This window comes from Eriocheir sinensis, chromosome 29 (assembly GCF_024679095.1).
Source record: "Eriocheir sinensis breed Jianghai 21 chromosome 29, ASM2467909v1, whole genome shotgun sequence".
NCBI lineage: Eukaryota > Metazoa > Arthropoda > Malacostraca > Decapoda > Varunidae > Eriocheir > Eriocheir sinensis.
The window spans coordinates 9,033,586-9,052,893 of record NC_066537.1 but is presented as its reverse complement, the minus strand read 5'-3'; the positions used below and the strand labels follow the sequence as shown (position 1 = coordinate 9,052,893).

At 46.1% G+C, this 19,308-nt stretch overlaps 1 protein-coding gene across 1 annotated transcript; it reads left to right on the top strand.

Annotated features, from left to right (window-relative positions):
- Window positions 1–3,501: 3,501 nt before the first annotated feature.
- Window positions 3,502–16,841, top strand: LOC127005279 (uncharacterized). Its single transcript, XM_050874074.1, has 5 exons — window positions 3,502–3,514; window positions 3,992–4,191; window positions 5,576–5,796; window positions 8,632–11,964; window positions 12,016–16,841. The coding sequence occupies exons 1-4, from the start codon at window positions 3,502–3,504 to the stop codon at window positions 10,640–10,642; spliced, it is 2,445 nt and encodes an 814-aa protein (XP_050730031.1). The 3' UTR covers window positions 10,643–11,964; window positions 12,016–16,841.
- Window positions 16,842–19,308: the final 2,467 nt, after the last annotated feature.

The window sequence follows — 19,308 nt, the reverse complement described above, 5'->3', positions numbered from 1 at the left end:
TCAACCGACGTTTCTTTTTTTTTCTTTTTTTCTCATTTTCAAGTTCTCGTATCTCTCAATTTTTGCAAGTCACGGAGCAAGAGATTATGTGTATTGTGGGTAATCTATTTTTTTTCTTCTTCTATCTCGTCATCCTTGGCGGGTCGGAAGGAGGAGGAGGAGGAGGAGGAGGGGGGAGAAGAGGAGGAGGAGGAGGACGGATAACGATGACTCGGCTAGTATTCCTTTTTTCTATCTTCTTTTAACCTCCAAAGTCTTAATAAAACATCATAAGAGGAAATCCCCCGTCGTGTGTGTGTATGTATGTATGTATGTAGTGTGTGTGTGTGTGTGTGTGTGTGTCATTCTTTTTTTCCTTCATGTAACGTCAACTTCCCCTAAAGGTTACTAATAATAATGTTTCAGTGTCAGTCTGGGAGTATTTTCTTGGTTTTACAGTATTTATTGGTCTACGTATCAGGCTATGCTGCTTATTACGGTCTCATAATGTATGTTTATATGATTACTTCCTCGTCTTTAATGTATTTCCTTAACCGTCCATCGATCTGGTATTTCTATTTATTTTCTTATCTATATATCTGTTTGGTTCAATATTTTTCTTTCTCTGTTTATCTTTTAATTTGTTTCTGCTTATTCGTATCGTATTGTTATTATTATCATTTATTCTTATTTCTTATTTATTATCATTATTTTTTTTTTTACTTATTAGGGTTTATTCAATATGTTTCTTAGCCTAATATTATTCATTTGTCTTATTCTTCTGCTTATTCCTAACGTATTATTGTTATTATCGTATTTATCATTATTTCCTATTTATTATCATTATTATTTTTTTACTTATTAACGTTTATTCAATATGTTTCTTAGCCTATTATTATTCACTTGTCTTATTTTCTGCTTATTCGTATCGTATTATTATTGTTATTATCGTATTTATTATTATTTCCTATTTATTTATTTATTATTTGTGTACTTATAAGCGTTTTGTTCAATTCGTTTCCTATCCTTCTCTCATTATTTATTCATATTATTCGTATCGTATTATTATTGTTTTATCGTATTTATAATTATTTCCTATATATTTATCTATTATTTGTGTACTTATAAGCGTTTTGTTCAATTTGCTTCCTATCCTCCTCATTACTTATTCATATTATTCGTATCGTACCAAAGTATCTCCATTGGTATTCATGCTGCAGACCTTATATTAGTTGCTTCTTCTTTTTGTTTTGTATGTTTTCGTCTTTTCTTCCTTTCCTTCTTGTTTCTCGTATATATTTTTCCATTATTTAACTACGTATGACATCAGTAATTTGTCTATCAGTAGTTATTTGTTTATCTCTCATCTCTTTTTCTTGCTTTTCGTTCAATCTTTTCATTGACATCTACGTCAGGCATTTAGAAGTCATGTCTATCTGTACGTTTTTCTTATTTTTCCCTTTCATTTCTTCTTGTTTCTTTACTCATCCTTCGTTCTTTCATCATTTACGTATGGCATTTGGAAAATATATATTTGTATACTTAATTGGTTATTTCCTCCCTCATTCTCTTCTTTTTTCTTCATTATTCGTTCCCACGTATACGACATTTGGAATTCATGTATGCCTGTTTAGTTTATAGTTTAATTTTCCTCTCATTTTCTTCTTGTTTCTTTATCTTTCCTTCATTTCCTCATCATTTAGGTATGCCATTTGTAATCTGTCTATCTGTCTACTTGTTTATATTTTCCTCCCCTTTTCTTCGTTTCTTTGTTTTGGGTTTTCTTTATCATCTACGTAAGACACTTGGAATTCATGTATGTCTGTTTTAGCTTAGGTTTTTTCCCCTTTCTTTTTTTCCTCTGAGTTGAACTGCGTCACACTCGGATGAGGGGAATAGTCTTGAACGGCCTTGCAATGCTGGGTGAGCCTCCTACTACGTTCCTTCTATCCTCCCCCTCCTCCTCCCGCTCTCCTTCTCCTCCTCCTCCTCCTCGTCGTCTTTATCACCCCCTCCAGCCATCCACTCCTTATTCTTACTCCTACTGGTTACATTTTCTTTCTTTCTTTCCTTTGTTTTCCTTCTTATTCCTCCTTTATTTCCTTCCTTTTGTGTTCGTTTGTCTCATACTAGCTTCCTCTCCTTTCTCCTTTCATTATTCATTTTATTCTTTCTCCTCCTCCTCCTCTTTATCAGCCCTCCAGCTATTCACTCCTTACTCCTACTGCTGACACTTTCTTTCTTTTCTCCTTATTTTTGCATTCTTATGTGTTCGGTAGCCTCATACGTTTTCATTTTCTTCCTTACTCCCTTTATTTATTCTCCTCTTCCTTCCTTTCTTCTTCACTCCATCTGCTCCGTATTTTAATCTTTCTCTTTCTCCTTCCTTCTTCTGTTAGTCATTCTGCTCTTTCCCTTCTTCTCCACTCCTTCTGCTTCTTATTTTTCATCTTATTCTTTCACTATGTAACTCCTTCCTTCTTCCTTGTTTTATTTGTTCTGCTCTTCATTTCCTTCTTCACTTTCTCTACTCAATTTTTCATCTTTCAGTCTTTTTTTCCTTCCCTCCTTTATTCTGCTCTAACATTCCCTTCTTCATTTTTTTCCTATTTCCTATTTCTTTTTTTCAATCTTTCTCTCTTATTTCTTTGTTTCTTCCCATGCTTATATCTTCGTTTTATCCTTAATGTCACACCACACCAGCTCTCTCTTCCCTTTCTCTTTTATTACTTGTTTTAATGTCCTGTTTTCTTCTCCTTTCTCTTTCCTATCTTTCGTCCTTACTTTTTACCCCTTTCCTACAGCCTCGCATCTTCTCTTAATCATCTTCCATTCTTTCCTCCTCCTCCTCCTCCTCTTTCTCTTCCCTCTACCTATTCTGTAAGCTAGTAAAGTTGAGAGCAAAATCTATAACTACACGTGGCCCCAGTGCTCATCTCCGTCACGATAGCCCTTGAACCTATTGTGATGTCTATATATACATCTTTTGTCTTTTAACCTTCTCTTCTGTCACGTTTCCAGGCCTGCGGTGACTGTCGGAGGGTGGTGACGGTGCAGGGACGGAGGAAGAAGAAGAGGAAGAGGAGGAGGAGGAGGAGGAAAGCTTGACGTCACTCCACCACCACCATTCCCACCACCACCACCACCATCATCTCCAACAATCAGTACAGTCATCACCATCACCACCGCGGCTCACTCAACACCACGTCACCACCACCACCACCACCGGCAACCTCGTGTATAGTTCTTCGTATAAACGGAAAAGAAAGAAAACGGGAAGAGAAAAAAAACGGGAAGCAGTGTAAACAATTATAAAAAGTAAATCAAGAAAACAAAATTAGTCTTCATGCATCTAAACAAAAGGATGGAAAGATGGATTTGCACGCCGCACAGGAAGAAAGTGCTGGACCAAGGGATAGAAAAATGCCCATACGAATAATAAAAGAAATAATACGACCGTTTTCTGTAAATAATCTCGCGGGGTGAAGGGAAGAAGAAAACGGGCAAGCACAAGCACACTCAATGGCGTCCGAAGGCAAGATTACGGCGCGGACTTCGGATAGGGATCAAGATGCAAGACAGTGCTATTCCTCTTCTGCGGGGGATGACCTCTTCACCCACGCCCACCAAATCCTCCTGAAGGGCGAACTCCACCCCCACAGCCCCCAACAGCCACAGGAGGAAGAGGAGAAGAGGAAAGATGAGAAGGCGAAGGAGGAGGAAGAGAAGCGGGTGGAAGGGCGGGAAAGGAAGAGAAAGAGGAGAAAGGAGAAAATTCGACATATTCTTCAAAGGACGCAAGATGGGGAGATTGACACCATTCTCCCCCCTTCCCCAGCCTTATCCTCATCCTTCCCCACCTCCCTCCACCACCCCCTCACTCCCCAACCTCCTCCAGCGCACTCTAGACCCAAAAAGCACAACCCCAAATCACTAGGCTCAATCCCCCCCCTCATCCCCATCCACCCCCCACCCTTATCACCCCCCTCCCCCCCTTCCAAACGCTCCCCAGCCCCTACCCCCCCACCTATTCGTTCCCTGCCCCCCTCACCACGCTCCTACCTCCACTCCCCGTCCCCCACTGCCCCCTCCCTCTACCCCACCCCCTCCCCCCACCGTCGCACCCCCCCTGCCTCCCCTTCCCCCACCCCCTACTGCCTCACCCCCACCTTCGAGGAAACTTGGGAAGAGGAAATGAAAAGGAAGAAAAAGGTGAGTTGTTTTGTGTATATTGTTTTCTTTTTCTTCTTTACAAGTTTTAATTTCTCTATTTTTTCTCTTCTCATTTTTTTCTCTATATCTCTCCACCTCTTTTTTTTCTCTCCAGGTAAGTTTTCCTCTCCCCTTTTAACCGGTATTTTTCCTCCTCCTGTCTGCCTCCTCCTCTACGTATTCCTCCTCCTCCTCCTCCTCCGGCAGTTTCCTCCTTTCACGATCTATCTTTTCTCTCCCCTCCTTTTCTTTTTTTTCTGCCTTACTCTCCATACTGTGTTAATATTATTCTTTATATTCTGAATTGCTTTACTTCCAATCAACTTTTTCATTTATTTTCCTTTTTTTTTTTTTTGCCAATTCGGTTGCACATCCCCCTCTCAAGTATTCTTTTTTTCTGCCTACGCCTTCTAATCTCTTTCTAACACATCTTGTACCTCTCACACACACACCTGTACTCTCTAATCAACAGGTATGTGGGGCATGTGCATAGAAGCGTTTCCCAATCCTAACACTCATAGTACCGTACACTCATACGTACATTCATAAGGGAGACATTCATAAGGTTTTGTTGGTAAGAGAACCGGGTAGGACACGAAGTAATGTGTTTAAACTGGATAAATTCAGATTCAACAGGGACATAGGCAAAAATTGGTTTACAAACAGGGTGGTGGATGAGTGGAATAGGCTTAGCAGTCATGTGGTGACTGCCAATACAATTGTCACATTCAAAAATAGATTAGATAAATTCATGGACAGCGATATTAAGTGGGGTTAGATACACGGGAGCTTAGGTTCAGAGGAGCTGCCTCGTACAGGCCTACCGACCTCTTGCAGACTCCTATGTTCTTATGTACACCTACAGTTCCTCTTCTTCCTAACACACACCTGTCACACCTACTCCATCTTCATAACACACCTGCACACTCACACACACCTGTACTCATTAATCAATAGGTGTGCACTTCATATAGAGGCGTTTTCCGTTCCTAACAATCTATAACACTTTCTACAGCTCCCCCTCTTCCTAATACCTACTGCCACGGTGCCACCCTCTCTCACATACCTGTCTTCTCTAATCAGCAGGTGTGTGACATGTGTAGGGGCCTTTCCCAAGTCTAATGCTCTTGCTACACCTTCTACACCTTTTTTTCCACAACAAAGGAGACAGCACAAGGGCACAAAATAAGGAAACAATAATAAAAAAAAAAAGCCCGCTACTCGCTGCTCCTATAAAAATAATCAAATGAGGTGGCCGAAAGAGAGGTCAATTTCGGGAGGAGATGTGTCCTGATCAGTTTACAGTTACATACATTTACAATTCCCATCTTCCTAACACTCCTGCTACCCTCTCTCTCACACACCTGCATTCTCTAATCAACAGGTGTGTGGCGTATGTGGTGACGTGGCCCGGTCTCTACACTTCGGGGGCCGCGCGTGTGACTCCTGCAAAGCCTTCTTCAGGAGAGCCGTGACGGGGGGCAACTTCCTGGCCTTTGCGTGCATTAGAAGAACCGACGGAGGCACAGAAGGAGGAGGAGGAGGAGGAGGAGGAGGGCGATGTGTTATTACCTTACAGAACAGAAGGGATTGCCAGGCTTGTAGGTGAGTGTGTGTGTGTGTGTGTGTGTGTGTGTGTGTGTGTGTGTGTGTGTGTGTGTGTGTGTGTGTGTTTGCAAAGGGTGTGTCGGTATGCTTGTGTGCGTGTGGGTGTGTATGAATGGATATGTGTAGGTTTAGGTATGTTAACAATGTGTGTGTGTGTGTGTGTGTGTGTGTGTGTGTGTAGGAATGCAGCGTTTATCTCCCCCTTTCTACCGTAAGCATCTACACACACACACACACACACACACACACACACACTCTCTCTCTCTCTCTCTCTCTCTCTCTCTCTCTCTCTCTCTCTCTCTCTCTCTCTCTCTCAGTACTCAAGCACTTATACTGTACCCCGTCCCCCCCCCCTCCTTTTCTCTCCCCTACCCCCTCCTTTTCTCCCCCCTCCCTTTTCTCTCTCCCTCCCCTCCCTGAATGACGGCTTGAATATATCCAGTTATGATAAGGAGAGATAGCACTGCGGGAGGGAGAGAGAGAGAGAGAGACAGAGAGAGAGAGAGAGAGAGAGAGAGAGAGAGAGAGAGAGGAAAGGCCAGTCAGTAACGAGCCAGGCACCTGAGGCATTGCCCAGGTGTGGGAGGACGAACAGCCAGTTAAAGACAGGTAAGAAGGGAAGGGGAGTGAGGGCGTGAGGTGATGGGCATGGGGTATAAGGTTTGGGATGGGGATGTGTATATATAGGGAGGGAAGTTTTTTTGTTTTTTGTTTTTGTGTGTGTGGTGGTGACGGAGGGCTTATGGGATGGTTCGTTTCCCCTGTCCTTGTAATAACTCTTGCCATGATTTTTCTCTTCCATGTTAGTGAACCGACACACGGATGTCATCTTTCTCGACAACGGCGGCAAAGACCTCCAAAACCACCACCACCACCACCACCGCCACCACCACCACCACTACTACTACTATTATACTTCTACTACTACTACTACTATTGTTACTACTATTACTACTACTTTTACTATAGTACAAGTAATCGTAACAAATAGTGAAAATAATAATAATAATAATAATAATAATAATAATAATAATAATAATAATAATAATAATAGAAAAATAATAATAACAATAAAACTATATACCAGAGGTTCTCAAACTGGGTGCCACGGACAGTGCCTAGGAGTGCCACAAGATCATCATGAATTTTGAATCATGCCTTTTTTTCTTCTTTTTATGTTAGTCTGCATTTATAACTCTTAAGTTTATCTAATTCTACTGATGAGTTCCATGTTTGGGCATGTACTGTACCGTATGGTAATTTTGGTTTGAGTATAGATAATAATTTTAATTCATTAATTAAAGTAATTTAAACAGGTACAATTACGTATAAGAAGTTAATTCATGTGAGGAGGGGGGGGGGGTGAAAAAGGGGTGCCACAAAAGGGTTTATATAAGTTCAGGGTGCCACAAAAGGGTTTATATAAGTTCAGGGTGCCACAAAAGGGTTTATATAAGTTCAGGGTGCCACAAAAGGGTTTAATAAGTTCAGGGTGCCACAAAAGGGTTTATATAAGTTCAGGGTGCCACAAAAGGGTTTATATAAGTTCAGGGTGCCATCACTGAAAAAAGATTGAGAACCACTGCTTTGTACAGTAATAACAGTAATAATAACGATGATGATAAAAATGATAACTACAACAATAGTAAATATAATATAAACAATGATAATAACAATAACAATAATATTAGCAACAGCAACAACAACAAGACTCACCACCATTTCCTCCGTGGTATACTTCTCCGCCATCTTGTTTTCTACCTGCGCAACTCACACCAAAGAAAACGGTCTCAGGTTTACTTGTCATCATCTCAACTTATTATTATTATTATTATTATTATTATTATTATTATTATTATCATTATTATTTTATTAGTTTTCGTCAGTTTCTTTACTTTTTTCCTTTCCTTTTTACTCATTTCAACGCAAACGAGAGAGAGAGAGAGAGAGAGAGAGAGAGAGGCTGCATATCATTCATTACTTGACAATCACCACAACTCAAATACAATCTCCTCTGCATTACAATATTCTCCTCTTCCTCCTCCTCTCTTCCTCCTCCACCTCCTCCTCCTCCCCCTCCCCCTCTTGCTTTTATTCTTTTTAATCTCCTCCTCCTCATTCTCCTCTTTCTACTCTTCTCTCCCTCCTCCTCATTCTCTTCTTTGTTGTCCTTCAATTATATTCTTCCTCCTCCTTCTCCTCTTCCTCCTTCTCGTCGTCTTTTTCTCCTACTTTTTCCTTCACTTTTTCCTCCTCCTCCTCCTCTACTTCATTCATCTGCAGCATCTCTTAAGTTCCTCTGTATCCTTTTCATCAACTTTCTTTCCTCCTCCTCCTCCTCCTCCTCCTCCTCCTCCTCCTCCTCCTCCTCCTCCCCCTGACACACCAGCGGCCCCCTCATTAGACACACACAACGGTGACATCGCTACAGATGCTACATAACTAATGGTGGTGGTGAGGGTGACAGCGCCATCACCACCATCACCACCACTGACCTCAAAACGACCTTACCACCACCACCACCACCCTCGAACCATCACAACAGTCTTCATACACAGTCTTCATATACCCGCCCCTCCAGCAACACACCACTGTAACCTGGCCTAAGCCCTCACACCTATCACCTCCGCCACCACGAAGCTCGTGCCTGGGGCAGGTCGAGTCGTGAGGTAGTTAGGGCGGGAAGGGGCCCTTCAGGGAGACTTGCCCGGAGGGACCCTCGTGGTTGGGTTGGCGATGTAGGGTGGGGGAGGCAACGCGCCCACGTGGTATGCCTCCGTTGAGTGATTGCCCTCCCCATATAAGCGTGTGATGGTCCATGTCCCCGCACAGGTTCGCGGGGTGTCTCCGCGCCGGCATGGAGGTGTCCCTGGCCAGCCGCGACGAGGACCCAGGCCTGGCCCACGCCCCAGCGCTGGGCCTCTTCCGCCGCCTATCCCGCCACGCCCACACCCACGCCAGGACTCTGCACGGCGCCCCCTACCTCGCAGGCTGCTGGCGGCTGCCCTGCGGCGCCGCGGCGGCCCCCGCCCCGCGCCTCAGAGAGGACAGCAGGCGCTCCCCCACGGGCGGCGAGGCGCACCAGCTACCTTCCGCAGTCCGCATCGCCGCCGCCCCGCCCCACACCGCGGCCTGCGCCCCGCCGCCCTTCCTGCTGGAGTCCTGCAGCCCCCCGCTGGCCCAGGATCCCGCGGCCCCCCGGCACACGAGCTCCTCCAGCACCCTTCAGCTCCACGCCGCCCTCGGGCTGAGCCACGAGTTGGTTGGTGCTGACGCCCCCCGCGCACCCTCTCCCACGCCCAGCTTCGACCCCGCCCCCAGACACAGGCGGCTGCCGGGACACACGGCGCCGCCCCCCTCCTCTACACTCAGCCCCATGCTGGGGCACCACGCCCCCTTCACGCGGCCCCCCGCCGTGCTGGCCCCGCAGGATTTGGCGCCGCCACCCACAAGGGTGCCCCGGTGGCCGGGCGCTGCCCCCACCTGGACGCCCCCCGAGCGCACCAATACCCGGCGGCCTGATGCCCTACTGGGAGGCAGGGGCGGCGGTCCTCGCCCCGCCCCGCCACCGGGCGCCGCCCTGCCCCGGGACTCCCTCACCCCCGAGGACCGGGCGGAGCTCCGGCAGCTGGAGGTGTCGTACACGGACAAAGAGGACACATTGCCCACACTGCAGGACGAGCGCATGCCCCGCCTGGAGGAGGTGGGGAGGCTGTACACGGCCTTCATCGAGCGGCGCGCCAAATTTCTCCAGAGGACGCCGCGCTACGGCACCGTGGCGGCGGCGGACCGGGCGAGGCTGCTGCACGTGGCGGTGGCCATGAGCACCTACTACATGGGCGCCCTACACATCGACATCTCGGACTTCACCTATCGCTGGACGCAACGTGACGGCGGCGGCAGCGGCGGCGGGCCGTCCCAGAGCATCGGAGACAGCGCCTCCATGATGTCTGTGAGCGCCGCGCGGCAGTTGCTGACGCACCAGCAGTTCGTGCACGTGATGAAGTTCTACACGACGTACCGCGAAGTGCTGGACGACCAGACGGTGAGCATCCTGATGCAGGTCATGTCGCTGTTCTACCCTGAGGCCGGGCTGGAGGCGCCGAGCCCCGTGGAGGAGGCGCGCCACCACTACCTGGGGCTGCTGTCCCGCTACCTGGCCACCACCCACGGGCCGCGGGAGGGTGCGCGGCGCCTGGCCACGCTGCTCACCAGCCAGAAGGAGGCGCGCCAGCTGGTGGACGTGCTGCGGACCGTGGACCTGACGCCCCGCGAGCCGCGCCTGGTCCTGGGCACCTCCCGCGCCATGCTGACTGACCGCATCCAGCTGGTGTGCGCGGCGGCGCGGCGCGGCCGGCGGACGCGCGACGCTGGCATTACCACCCCCGTCAGGCCCGCCCAAGGCCCCGTCACGCCACCCTCACACACACAAGGGGTGCACAGTCCACCCGCGCCCGTCCCCCACACACACAGCCCCCTTACGCCCCCGGCACAGCCGCCCGGGGCAGCCGTCGGCCTGGAGGAGGTGGGGCGGCTGTTGTCCCGCCTGGCCAGCTGCGAGGACCCCGCCACCCTGGCCGAGGCGCGCCGCATCCTGCCGGTGCCGTTGCTGCGCCGCTTCCTGCACCTCCTGCATGACGCGGCGCCCCCTCGCCGCGCCTCCCACACCACGCCGCCGCCACAGTGCACGCCGCCCTCACCTTCGCCCTCGCCGCCCTCCCCGCACCTGCACAGGGGCGTCACCCACTCCGCCGGGGAGCCCCCGCCGCCCCCGCCACCTGCGCCACATCACCTGCACGCCCTGCCCGCCGCCGCCCACCCCCCGGAGCTAGCGGCTGAGTGACGGCCATGGCCCTTGTGGGCCACTGTGGCCCTGTGCTGTGCGGGGGCTGCGGCCCTTCCTGGCTGTGAGACTGGCGTGGCCATAGGCTGTGTGAACACCGCACCAACTGGCTGCCGCGGCACCAGCTGTGGCCCTCCATATCAGCTATGGCGTAGCTGCTGTGGCCGTGTGTGTCTGCTGTGGCGCCGCGCCATGTGAAGGCTGTTGCCGTGTGTGGCTGGTGTGGCGCCATGCCGTGTGAAGGCTGTTGCCGTGTGTGGCTGGTGTGGCGCCATGCCGTGTGAAGGCTGTTGCCGTGTGTGGCTGGTGTGGCGCCGCGCCATGTGAAGCCAGTGGCCGTGTGTGGCTGTTGTGGCGCCGCGCCGTGTGAAGGCTGTTGCCGTGTGTGGCTGTTGTGGCGCCGCGCCATGTGAAGGCAGTGGCTGTTGTGGCGCCGCGCCGTGTGAAGGCTGTTGCCGTGTGTGGCTGCTGTGGCGCCGTGCCGAGTGAAGGCAGTGGCCGTGTGTCCATGGCTGCCGTTTTCTTCCGTGGCCATTGTGGCCCGTGCTGTGTGACGGCTGTGGCCCTCCCCTGGCTGCCGCGGCCCGCTGGTGGCCTGGCATGGCCCAATACTCGACCTTCGTCCATTCCCTCAGGATAAACACGCTGGAAGTTCAAGGAGCGTCCAGGGAAAGGAGTCAACGAAGCAGTGGCGAAAAATATAAATCAAACAAAAAGAGGAAAACGAAAAGAAGCCGGAAAAGGATAAAAATAGCGAAGGCAAGTGAAGCACACACCCTGACGAGCGGGAGCTGTGATGAAGGAGGGTCCGACACCCCAGCCCGAGGAGCGAAGGGAAGGTGACGCGGGTGTTGATAAGCGGCAACACGTGCGCGCCGCGACGGTGACTGGTGTTGTGCTGCGCCGAGGCAGGTCAAAGTACAAGGCTTACACGTATAGTACAAGGTCATGAGCGCCCACCCCCCCCGCCCCCCTACGCCCTGTATTGCTAGAACTAACCCTACCACACACCCTACCACAAACTCCAACCACACCCTCTCCACTTCCCCTCCCCCCTTCCAATCTAGTTCTATCCCCTTCCTTCCCCTTTTTCAACACCCCCCACCACCACCCCATCCCCAACCTGTCCCTCTCCTTTCCTCTTCCCTATCTATCAACTCTCTCACGTGGTCAATCCCCCCTCCCCTTCCCCATCCACTAGTTAACCCCCTCCTCCTCTTGGTCATCTCCCCTCCCCTTCCCCATCCACTAGTTAACCCCCTCCTCCTCTTGGTCATCTCCCCTCCCCTTCCCCATCCACTAGTTAACCCCCCCTTCTCTAGGTCATCTCCCCTCCCCTTCCCCATCCACTAGTTAACCCCCTCCTCCTCTAGGTCATCTACCCTCCCCTTCCCTTTCCTCCCTTCCCCTCCCCTCTTGCCTCTCAGTTTACCCATTCCCTTATTCCCCTTCCTTCCACATTCCCTTCCCTTTGACTGTCTCCCTTACCCTCCCCATTCCCCTTACCTCTTCCCCATTTAGTTGCTGTCTCCCTTTCTCCTTCTCTTCCTCCCCTTCCCCTTTCTCCTATCTTTTTCTCCTCTTCCTTCCTCCCTCCTCCTTTATCTTTATCTATGTCTCTCTCTCTCTCTCTCTCTCTCTCTCTCTCTCTCTCTCTCTCTCTCTCTCTCTCTCTCTCTCTCTCTCTCTCTCTCTCTCTCTCTCTCTCTCTCTCTTGTCTCCCTTCCCTTACTTCCCCCTTCCATTCTATTTCTCTCCCTCTTCCTCTCCTCTTCCTCTCTCTTCTGTTCTTCCTTACCTCCCCCTTCTATTCTCCTTCCCTCCCTCTTCCCCTTCCCTTCCATGACATCCGTCCCCTCACTTTCACCCATTCTAACCTTTCCCATCTCAATCCCCCTTCCATCCCTTCCCCTTCAGTTACTATCCTCCCCTTCCCTCTTTAGCTCCCCACCTCCTCCTCCCCTCTCCCCCTCTCCTCTGCGTTCAACCTTCGCCCTCTCTCACCTCATGTTGCACTCCGTTCCATTTTCCTTCCTTATCTCCCCCTCCCCCCCTCCCCCTCCCTCCCTCTCTTTTGCTCCTCTTCCTTCCTCTCTCCTCCTTTACTCTATCTATGTCTCTTCTCTCTTCTCTCTCTCTTCCTCTCCCTCTCCTCTTTCCTCTATCTCTTTATCCCCTCGTGTTGGAGAAAATAATTAATAGGTGGTTTTGTGTAGTTATAATGAAACACACACACACACACACACACACACACACACACACACACACACACAGATTCTAGCTAATTTTCTCATTTTTACCACTTTTCTACTACTACTACTACTACTACTACTACTACGTATACTATTCTAACGAGTCGCATTCCTTAATTCATATGTTGTTATTATTTGCTTAATCATCATCTCCTCCTCCTCCCATCCGCCATGCTGTTCCTGGCGCCACAGTGATTATCTATATTATGATTTTTATTTTATCTTTCTACTCTCTCTCTCTCTCTCTCTCTCTCTCTCTCTCTCTCTCTCTCTCTCTCTCTCTCTCTCTCTCTCTCTCTCTCTCTCTCTCTCTCTCTCTCTCTCTCTCTCTCTCGTACAACACCCACACACAGACAAAACCACTCCTAAGACATCATAATTTTCGCTCCTCCAGTGTGACGGAGATGCACACGGAGGCCATGCGCAGCGATAGTGTGCCTCCAACTTTACCTTTACTTTTAATCCCGATATAAAAAAGTTTGCTCAAAATGTACACGTAGAAATAATTAGATGCATCCTGCTAGTGAAGGAACCGCCGTGTGAGAAAGGCAACGAACACACACACACACACACACACACACACACACACACACATGCACGGAAACGATAGCGGACAACACATCTGATGGGAAAATTTATCTATACGTTTATTATTGTTTAGTTAAGACATTTATATATTGGTTTGTTTGATTGTTTGTGTCTCTGAAAGGCGCTGAATAAGGTTGTTTTGTTTTAGTCTTCCATAGTGTATTTTTTTTATAGAGGGCAGCACTTGTTTACTTAGTGGTTCCATTTTCTCAACTGTATTCTCCAACGCTTTCGGTTTTCACAGCAAATTATATCCCAAGGCAATGAAGAAGATTAGTCAGGTTCCCACAAGTGTTTTTGACATTCACGACGCAGAGCCCTTGCCATACTGTCGCTAGGCTCATAAAACATCACATGGAAATACTAACACTACCTCTGCGATTTAATTATGTGATGAGACCATATAATTCAAAGAAAGATTCGTTTTCTGAGGACAAAAGAAAGAGTTTGTATACATCCCTACACGTTGTGGCAGCGTGGACCATGCGACGCTGTCAAATAGGATGGCAAGGACACCGCGACCTACATTTTTACCTCATTGGTCGTGTGCAAAGAGTTAAAACAAAAGAGAGAGAGAGAGAGAGAGAGAGAGAGAGAGAGAGAGAGAGAGAGAGAGATATGATGAGAAAATGTACTGAGAGAGAGAGAGAGAGAGAGAGAGAGAGAGAGAGAGAGAGAGAGAGAGAGAGAGAGAGAGAGAGAGAGAGAGATAGGTGAAGTGTCTGCACAGCTGCTTGAATCAGTCATGCACGCACAGAGTGACTTGATAAAATGGAAAACCTATAATTAACTCCACACAGGAGGATCGATAAGTACAAGTGTCGCCCTCTAGAACTCTTGCCTAAAACCAGAGCCATGGGATAGGAGAGCCTGGCCGCCACCATCACAGGGGCCATGTTGTTACCGAGTTTTTTTTTTTTTTTTTTTTTTTTTTTTTTTACAACAAAGGAGACAGTTCAAGGGCACACAAAAAAGTAAACACTAATAAAAAAAAAAAGCCCGCAACTCGCTGCTCACAAAAAGAATCCAAAGAGGTGGCCGAAAGAGAGGTCAATTTCGGGAGGAGAGGTGTCCAGATACCCTTCTCTTGAAAGAGTTCAAGTCGTAGGCAGGACATGCGGCATTCAAATTGATGCTATGATTGTTTTTTTTTTTTTTTTGTGTGTGTGTGCTTTAGGTATCGTCAGGATCTCGAAGAAGTACATAGACCATAAAAAAAACTATTATATCATCATCAATTTGAATTTCGCGCGGCGCATTTGTTAACACTATGACGCCTGTGATTAAGGTTGCCAAACTCTCCAATTCTACAACTCTACTTTGAGAGAATTCACCATTTTAAAACTAACAAAAGTATCTCCAATAATCTTTTTTTGTGTTTATTTGTTTGTTTTATTTTGCAAGTCCGTGTGAAAAAAAAAGATTGGATTGTGTTGTTGTTGTTGTTTTTCTTGACAACTTTGAGAGAATTCACCATTTTAAAACTACCAGAAATATCTCCAATAATCTTCTTTTTTTGTGTGTTTATTTGTTTTTGTTTTATTTTGCAAGTCCGTGTGAAAAACAACAACGATTGGATTGTGTTGTTGTTGTTGTTGTTTTTCTTGACAATTTTGCAAGCTGTAGTGGTGGGCTTCTGGCGCTCCGCATTACAGTTTGCAAATGAAGGCGTTGGTTTAAACTTAAAGAAAGGCACCCATTAGTATATTGTAAGTTTGATCTTTTAATTAACTCATACAGTAGGAGGAGGAGGAGACGAAGTTGTTGCGTGATTAGCACTAATTTTCGTTATATTTAATCGTCATAATCATCACATCATTATCATTATTATTATGTTTATGTCATTTCTGTTGTTAATCTTTTAATTATTACGGTAACAGCTTTTAGTTCTTATCTAATCATCCGTTTTTAGTTCTTATTTCATAATAATTACTACATCATTACTCTTATCATTATCTTCATGTTTAGAGCCTCTCCTTTTTTTTTTAATCTATTATGTTTTAACTTCTTTTTTGCTGTGTGCGTGTGTGTGTGTGTGTGTGTGTGTGTGTGTGTGTGTGTGTGTGTGTGTGTGTTATCTATCTTTTATCATGTTTAGCTCTTGTGCTCTTTCCATCTAATTCATCTTACCTCCTTTTTTAGGCTTTATTTATTTTTTATCAGTTTTATCAACATTTACTTCTCTATAGGATGGATATTAAAGCAATGTCATTACGGCTTCCTACGATTCACGAACCATTTTCAAACATGTATTTCTCTCACCATCAACTCATTCATTCACTGTCATCATCATCAGCATCATCAACACCATCATCAGTAGGAGTAATTTAATTTTGTATCGTTCAAGGCCTAAAGAGTTGACAGGTTCTTCGTCCGGCTTGGGTTTTGGCTTGATATAGAAACGTGAATTAGAAAGCCTTATAAGCATTGTATTGGTAAAAATTCTTACTTATCAGTCTCCATCCATCGAAACTATTATTACAATTCAAAAAATGCAGTTGACGCTATCCCTGATCTTTGAAATATTTGTATAATAGTAAAAATGAATAGTTGTCAACGTCTATATTTATCGAAATGTCATTATAATAGTAAAAATCCAATGTTAGCATTGTCACTATCCGTCAAAATGTGAATATAATGGTAAAAATGCAGTTATCATTGTCCATATACGTTGAAATTTGATTATAATAGTAAATATGCATGCTTATCATTATTCTTATCCGTCAAAACACTTATATTATGGTAAAAATACATTGATATCATTGCCCCTATCTGTCAAGATGTTAAAATAGGGAGCTACACGCTTTGATAATTCAGTTTCCTCTTATAATTGCAATGTTTTCTAATATAATGGTTCAGCCCCCCTTAAAATTGCAAGGTTATGACGTCACGTGCGTTCATCCCCCAAGCCGGCCGGAGCCCCATCCTTTCAGGCCTTGTTCCCGCCCTGAGCTGTGTCGTATACGATATTGTGGAACTTGATACCAATGAGATGGCGCCCAACCCTTCTTCGAGAGTATGAAGTGTAGACTATAGACGATTTAAGTATAAGGTCAAAGAAAGTATGTGTAGTTTTTATAGACCGTAACCCTATTTATGTACGTTAAGTATTTTTGTATGTTATTATTATTATTGTGTTTAGTGTTTAGTGTATCGACGAGTAGTTTAATTAAAGATGAGGTTAGATGTTCACAGGTGTAGCTTTTTTTATGTTATTTATGTTAGAGTTGAATAATATTGTGATACCTGGTGATGATGAGATGTTTTTAATAACTTGTTTGTAATAGTAATTTTAATAATGCCATTAATGCTATTCATGATAAATAATACGTAATGAATGATAAAGGTTTTGGATATGATTATGCTTTTTCTCTCCTTTACTCCTTTTACATTATATTGTTGTGGTGTTTGTTGCTGTGGTTGTGGTTAGTTTTTTTTTGTTGTTGTTGTTTTTTTACAGCAAAGGAGACAGCACAAGGGCACAAAAAAAGGAAACAACAATAAAAAAAAGTTAGTGTTGTTATTGTTGTTGGGGGCTATATATTTTTTTCCTTTTTTTTCACTTTCGCGAGCCTGTAATGACTAGAGGACGCAGACGAAGAACTCAACAAAAACGAAAAGATGGAAATACTCACAACCTGCTGGACCTACAAAGATATCAAACGCCAACAGAAAATACAAAACTTACTATAATATGATTTGCATCCTCATACACTTACGATTCTCACAATAAATATTTCACAAAACCGCAAAGATTAGTTGAGTTTTCTTTTCTTTTTTTTTTACAATCGAGAAGCCTTGTCAACTGATCACTAGGCTCATAAAACCACCCATGGAAATACCCACAACGCCCTCTACGTAAGCCTTGCCTACTGTGAGTGTGTGGGCTCTGAAATGTATGAGCATATGGCCCTTTGGATCACATTAAGCCGGTCTCCGTTACCTACTCCCTCTCCCTCTCATGTCCTTTCAGTCCACCAGTGTCCCCTATGAACCACGAGCACGAGCCCTTTCCAGCCCAAGAGAGCCCAATACTAAAGTCAAAAGCCTTTCCTTCTCTAACCCAGTCCAGCAATAGTGTTTCCTTCAGTTCAACCTAACCAAGTCTGTTCCAGGCAAGCCCAGTACTGTTTCTTACGTGTATCCTCAAGTGTTCCCATCCTCTCCTATACCTTTCTCCAAACCAACAGCAGTGAATGGGTATCAGATATTAATCGGGGTTTGTGTCCCGTCTCCTTCACCTTCTGTCTTTCTCCGGCATAAGACCACAGATGTTGCGCCGACCAAACGAAACTTTCCAACTTTCTCCAAATCAATGGGGTCACAAGAAGAAGAAAAAGAATCTACCCCGTGCCGTCAGCAGAACCCCGCTCAAAAAATACACATGATCAGATTTCCCTAGGAGAGGCTGGTGGGAAGACCTTTTCTCTCTCGGCCTTGGCCACGAGCACCTCCCGCCTCGCCGTGCCATTGACCGCCACTCCCACCGCCGGGCCGGATGATCACAGGTAAATAAGAGTCTAGTGCTCCAGGCTAGTCACTTAGATGCTGCTGTTGCTCCCCTGCCCCGCCCCGCCCTGCTCCCTCCCGTTCTCTCTCCCGCCCTCATACCAAGAAGGGCATCCACCTACTCCTGTTGATATTGTTGTGGTGTTTGTTGCTGTGGTTGTGGTTAGAGTTTTGGTTGTTGTGTTTTGTTACTGAATTTGTTGTTATTGGGGTTTATGTTTTTTTTGTTGTTGGTTTGGTTGTGGTTGCTGTTGGTTTAGGTTAAATTAGGTTAGGTTGTTGTAACAGTGGTAGTTATAACAATACTACTACTACTACTACTACTACTGCTACTACTACTACTACTACTACTACTACTACTACTACTACTACTACTACTACTACTACTACTACTACTACTACTACTACTATTGCTACTACTACTACTACTACTACTGCTACTACTACTACTACTACTACTACTACTACTACTATTGCTACTACTGCTGCTACTACTACTTCTCTTACTATTCTTCCCTTCTCCAGTGCATCCTTTCTTCCCCTCCTCCTCCTCCTCCTCCTCTTCCTCCTCACCATCCCCATCATCAAAGCTTCCTCTGTTTATAAGTTTACGATCATTGTTTTCTTTTCTTTTTTTTTTCTTTTTTTTTACGTCATTACCAGTACATTCCGTTCACCTCCCTTCACACCTGTCAATCAGCACCTAATTACCACAGGTGTATCTCGCTCACCTTTCGACGTTAAATTACCTGACCTTCGATTGCATATTTTTTTTTTTTTTTTTTTGCTCATCAACGTTACCGGAGAGAGAGAGAGAGAGAGAGAGAGAGAGAGAGAGAGAGAGAGAGAGAGAGAGAGAGAGAGAGAGAGACCACTTCCACCATACACAAAGGTTAACAGGCTAGTGTGTCCTTGCTCTACTTGTTACTAGTTGTTTTTTTCTGTGGTAATATGTCTGTCTGTCTTTCTGTCTGTCTGTCTATCTGTCTGTCTTTTGGTTGCCTATGTGTGTGTGTGTGTGTGTGTGTGTGTGTGTGTGTCGCTGTCTGAAAATCTAGTGTTTGTTTACCTGTCTCTTTCTGTCTGTCTGTTTGTCGGTTTGTCTATTCATCTGTTTCTCTGGCTGACTTTTTTTGTACTGTCTATCTGTCCGTCTATTTGCTTATCCGACTGTCTGTCTGTCTGTCTTGCTGTCTGTCTTACTTTCTCAACGTGTCTGTCTGTCTGTCTGTCAGTCGGTACACGTATACTCCCTTATCGCCGACTCTTTACTGTGTCGGCAAAAGGAAAAGAAAGAGCAAATCATACAGATAAGGA

Excerpts from the sequence above, each read along its gene's own strand:
- LOC127005279 (XM_050874074.1), top strand. Across the intron at positions 4,192-5,575 it reads AAATGAAAAGGAAGAAAAAG|GTGTGTGGCGTATGTGGTGA; the intron begins GTGAGTTGTTTT and ends TCTAATCAACAG. Across the intron at positions 5,797-8,631 it reads AGGGATTGCCAGGCTTGTAG|GTTCGCGGGGTGTCTCCGCG; the intron begins GTGAGTGTGTGT and ends GTCCCCGCACAG.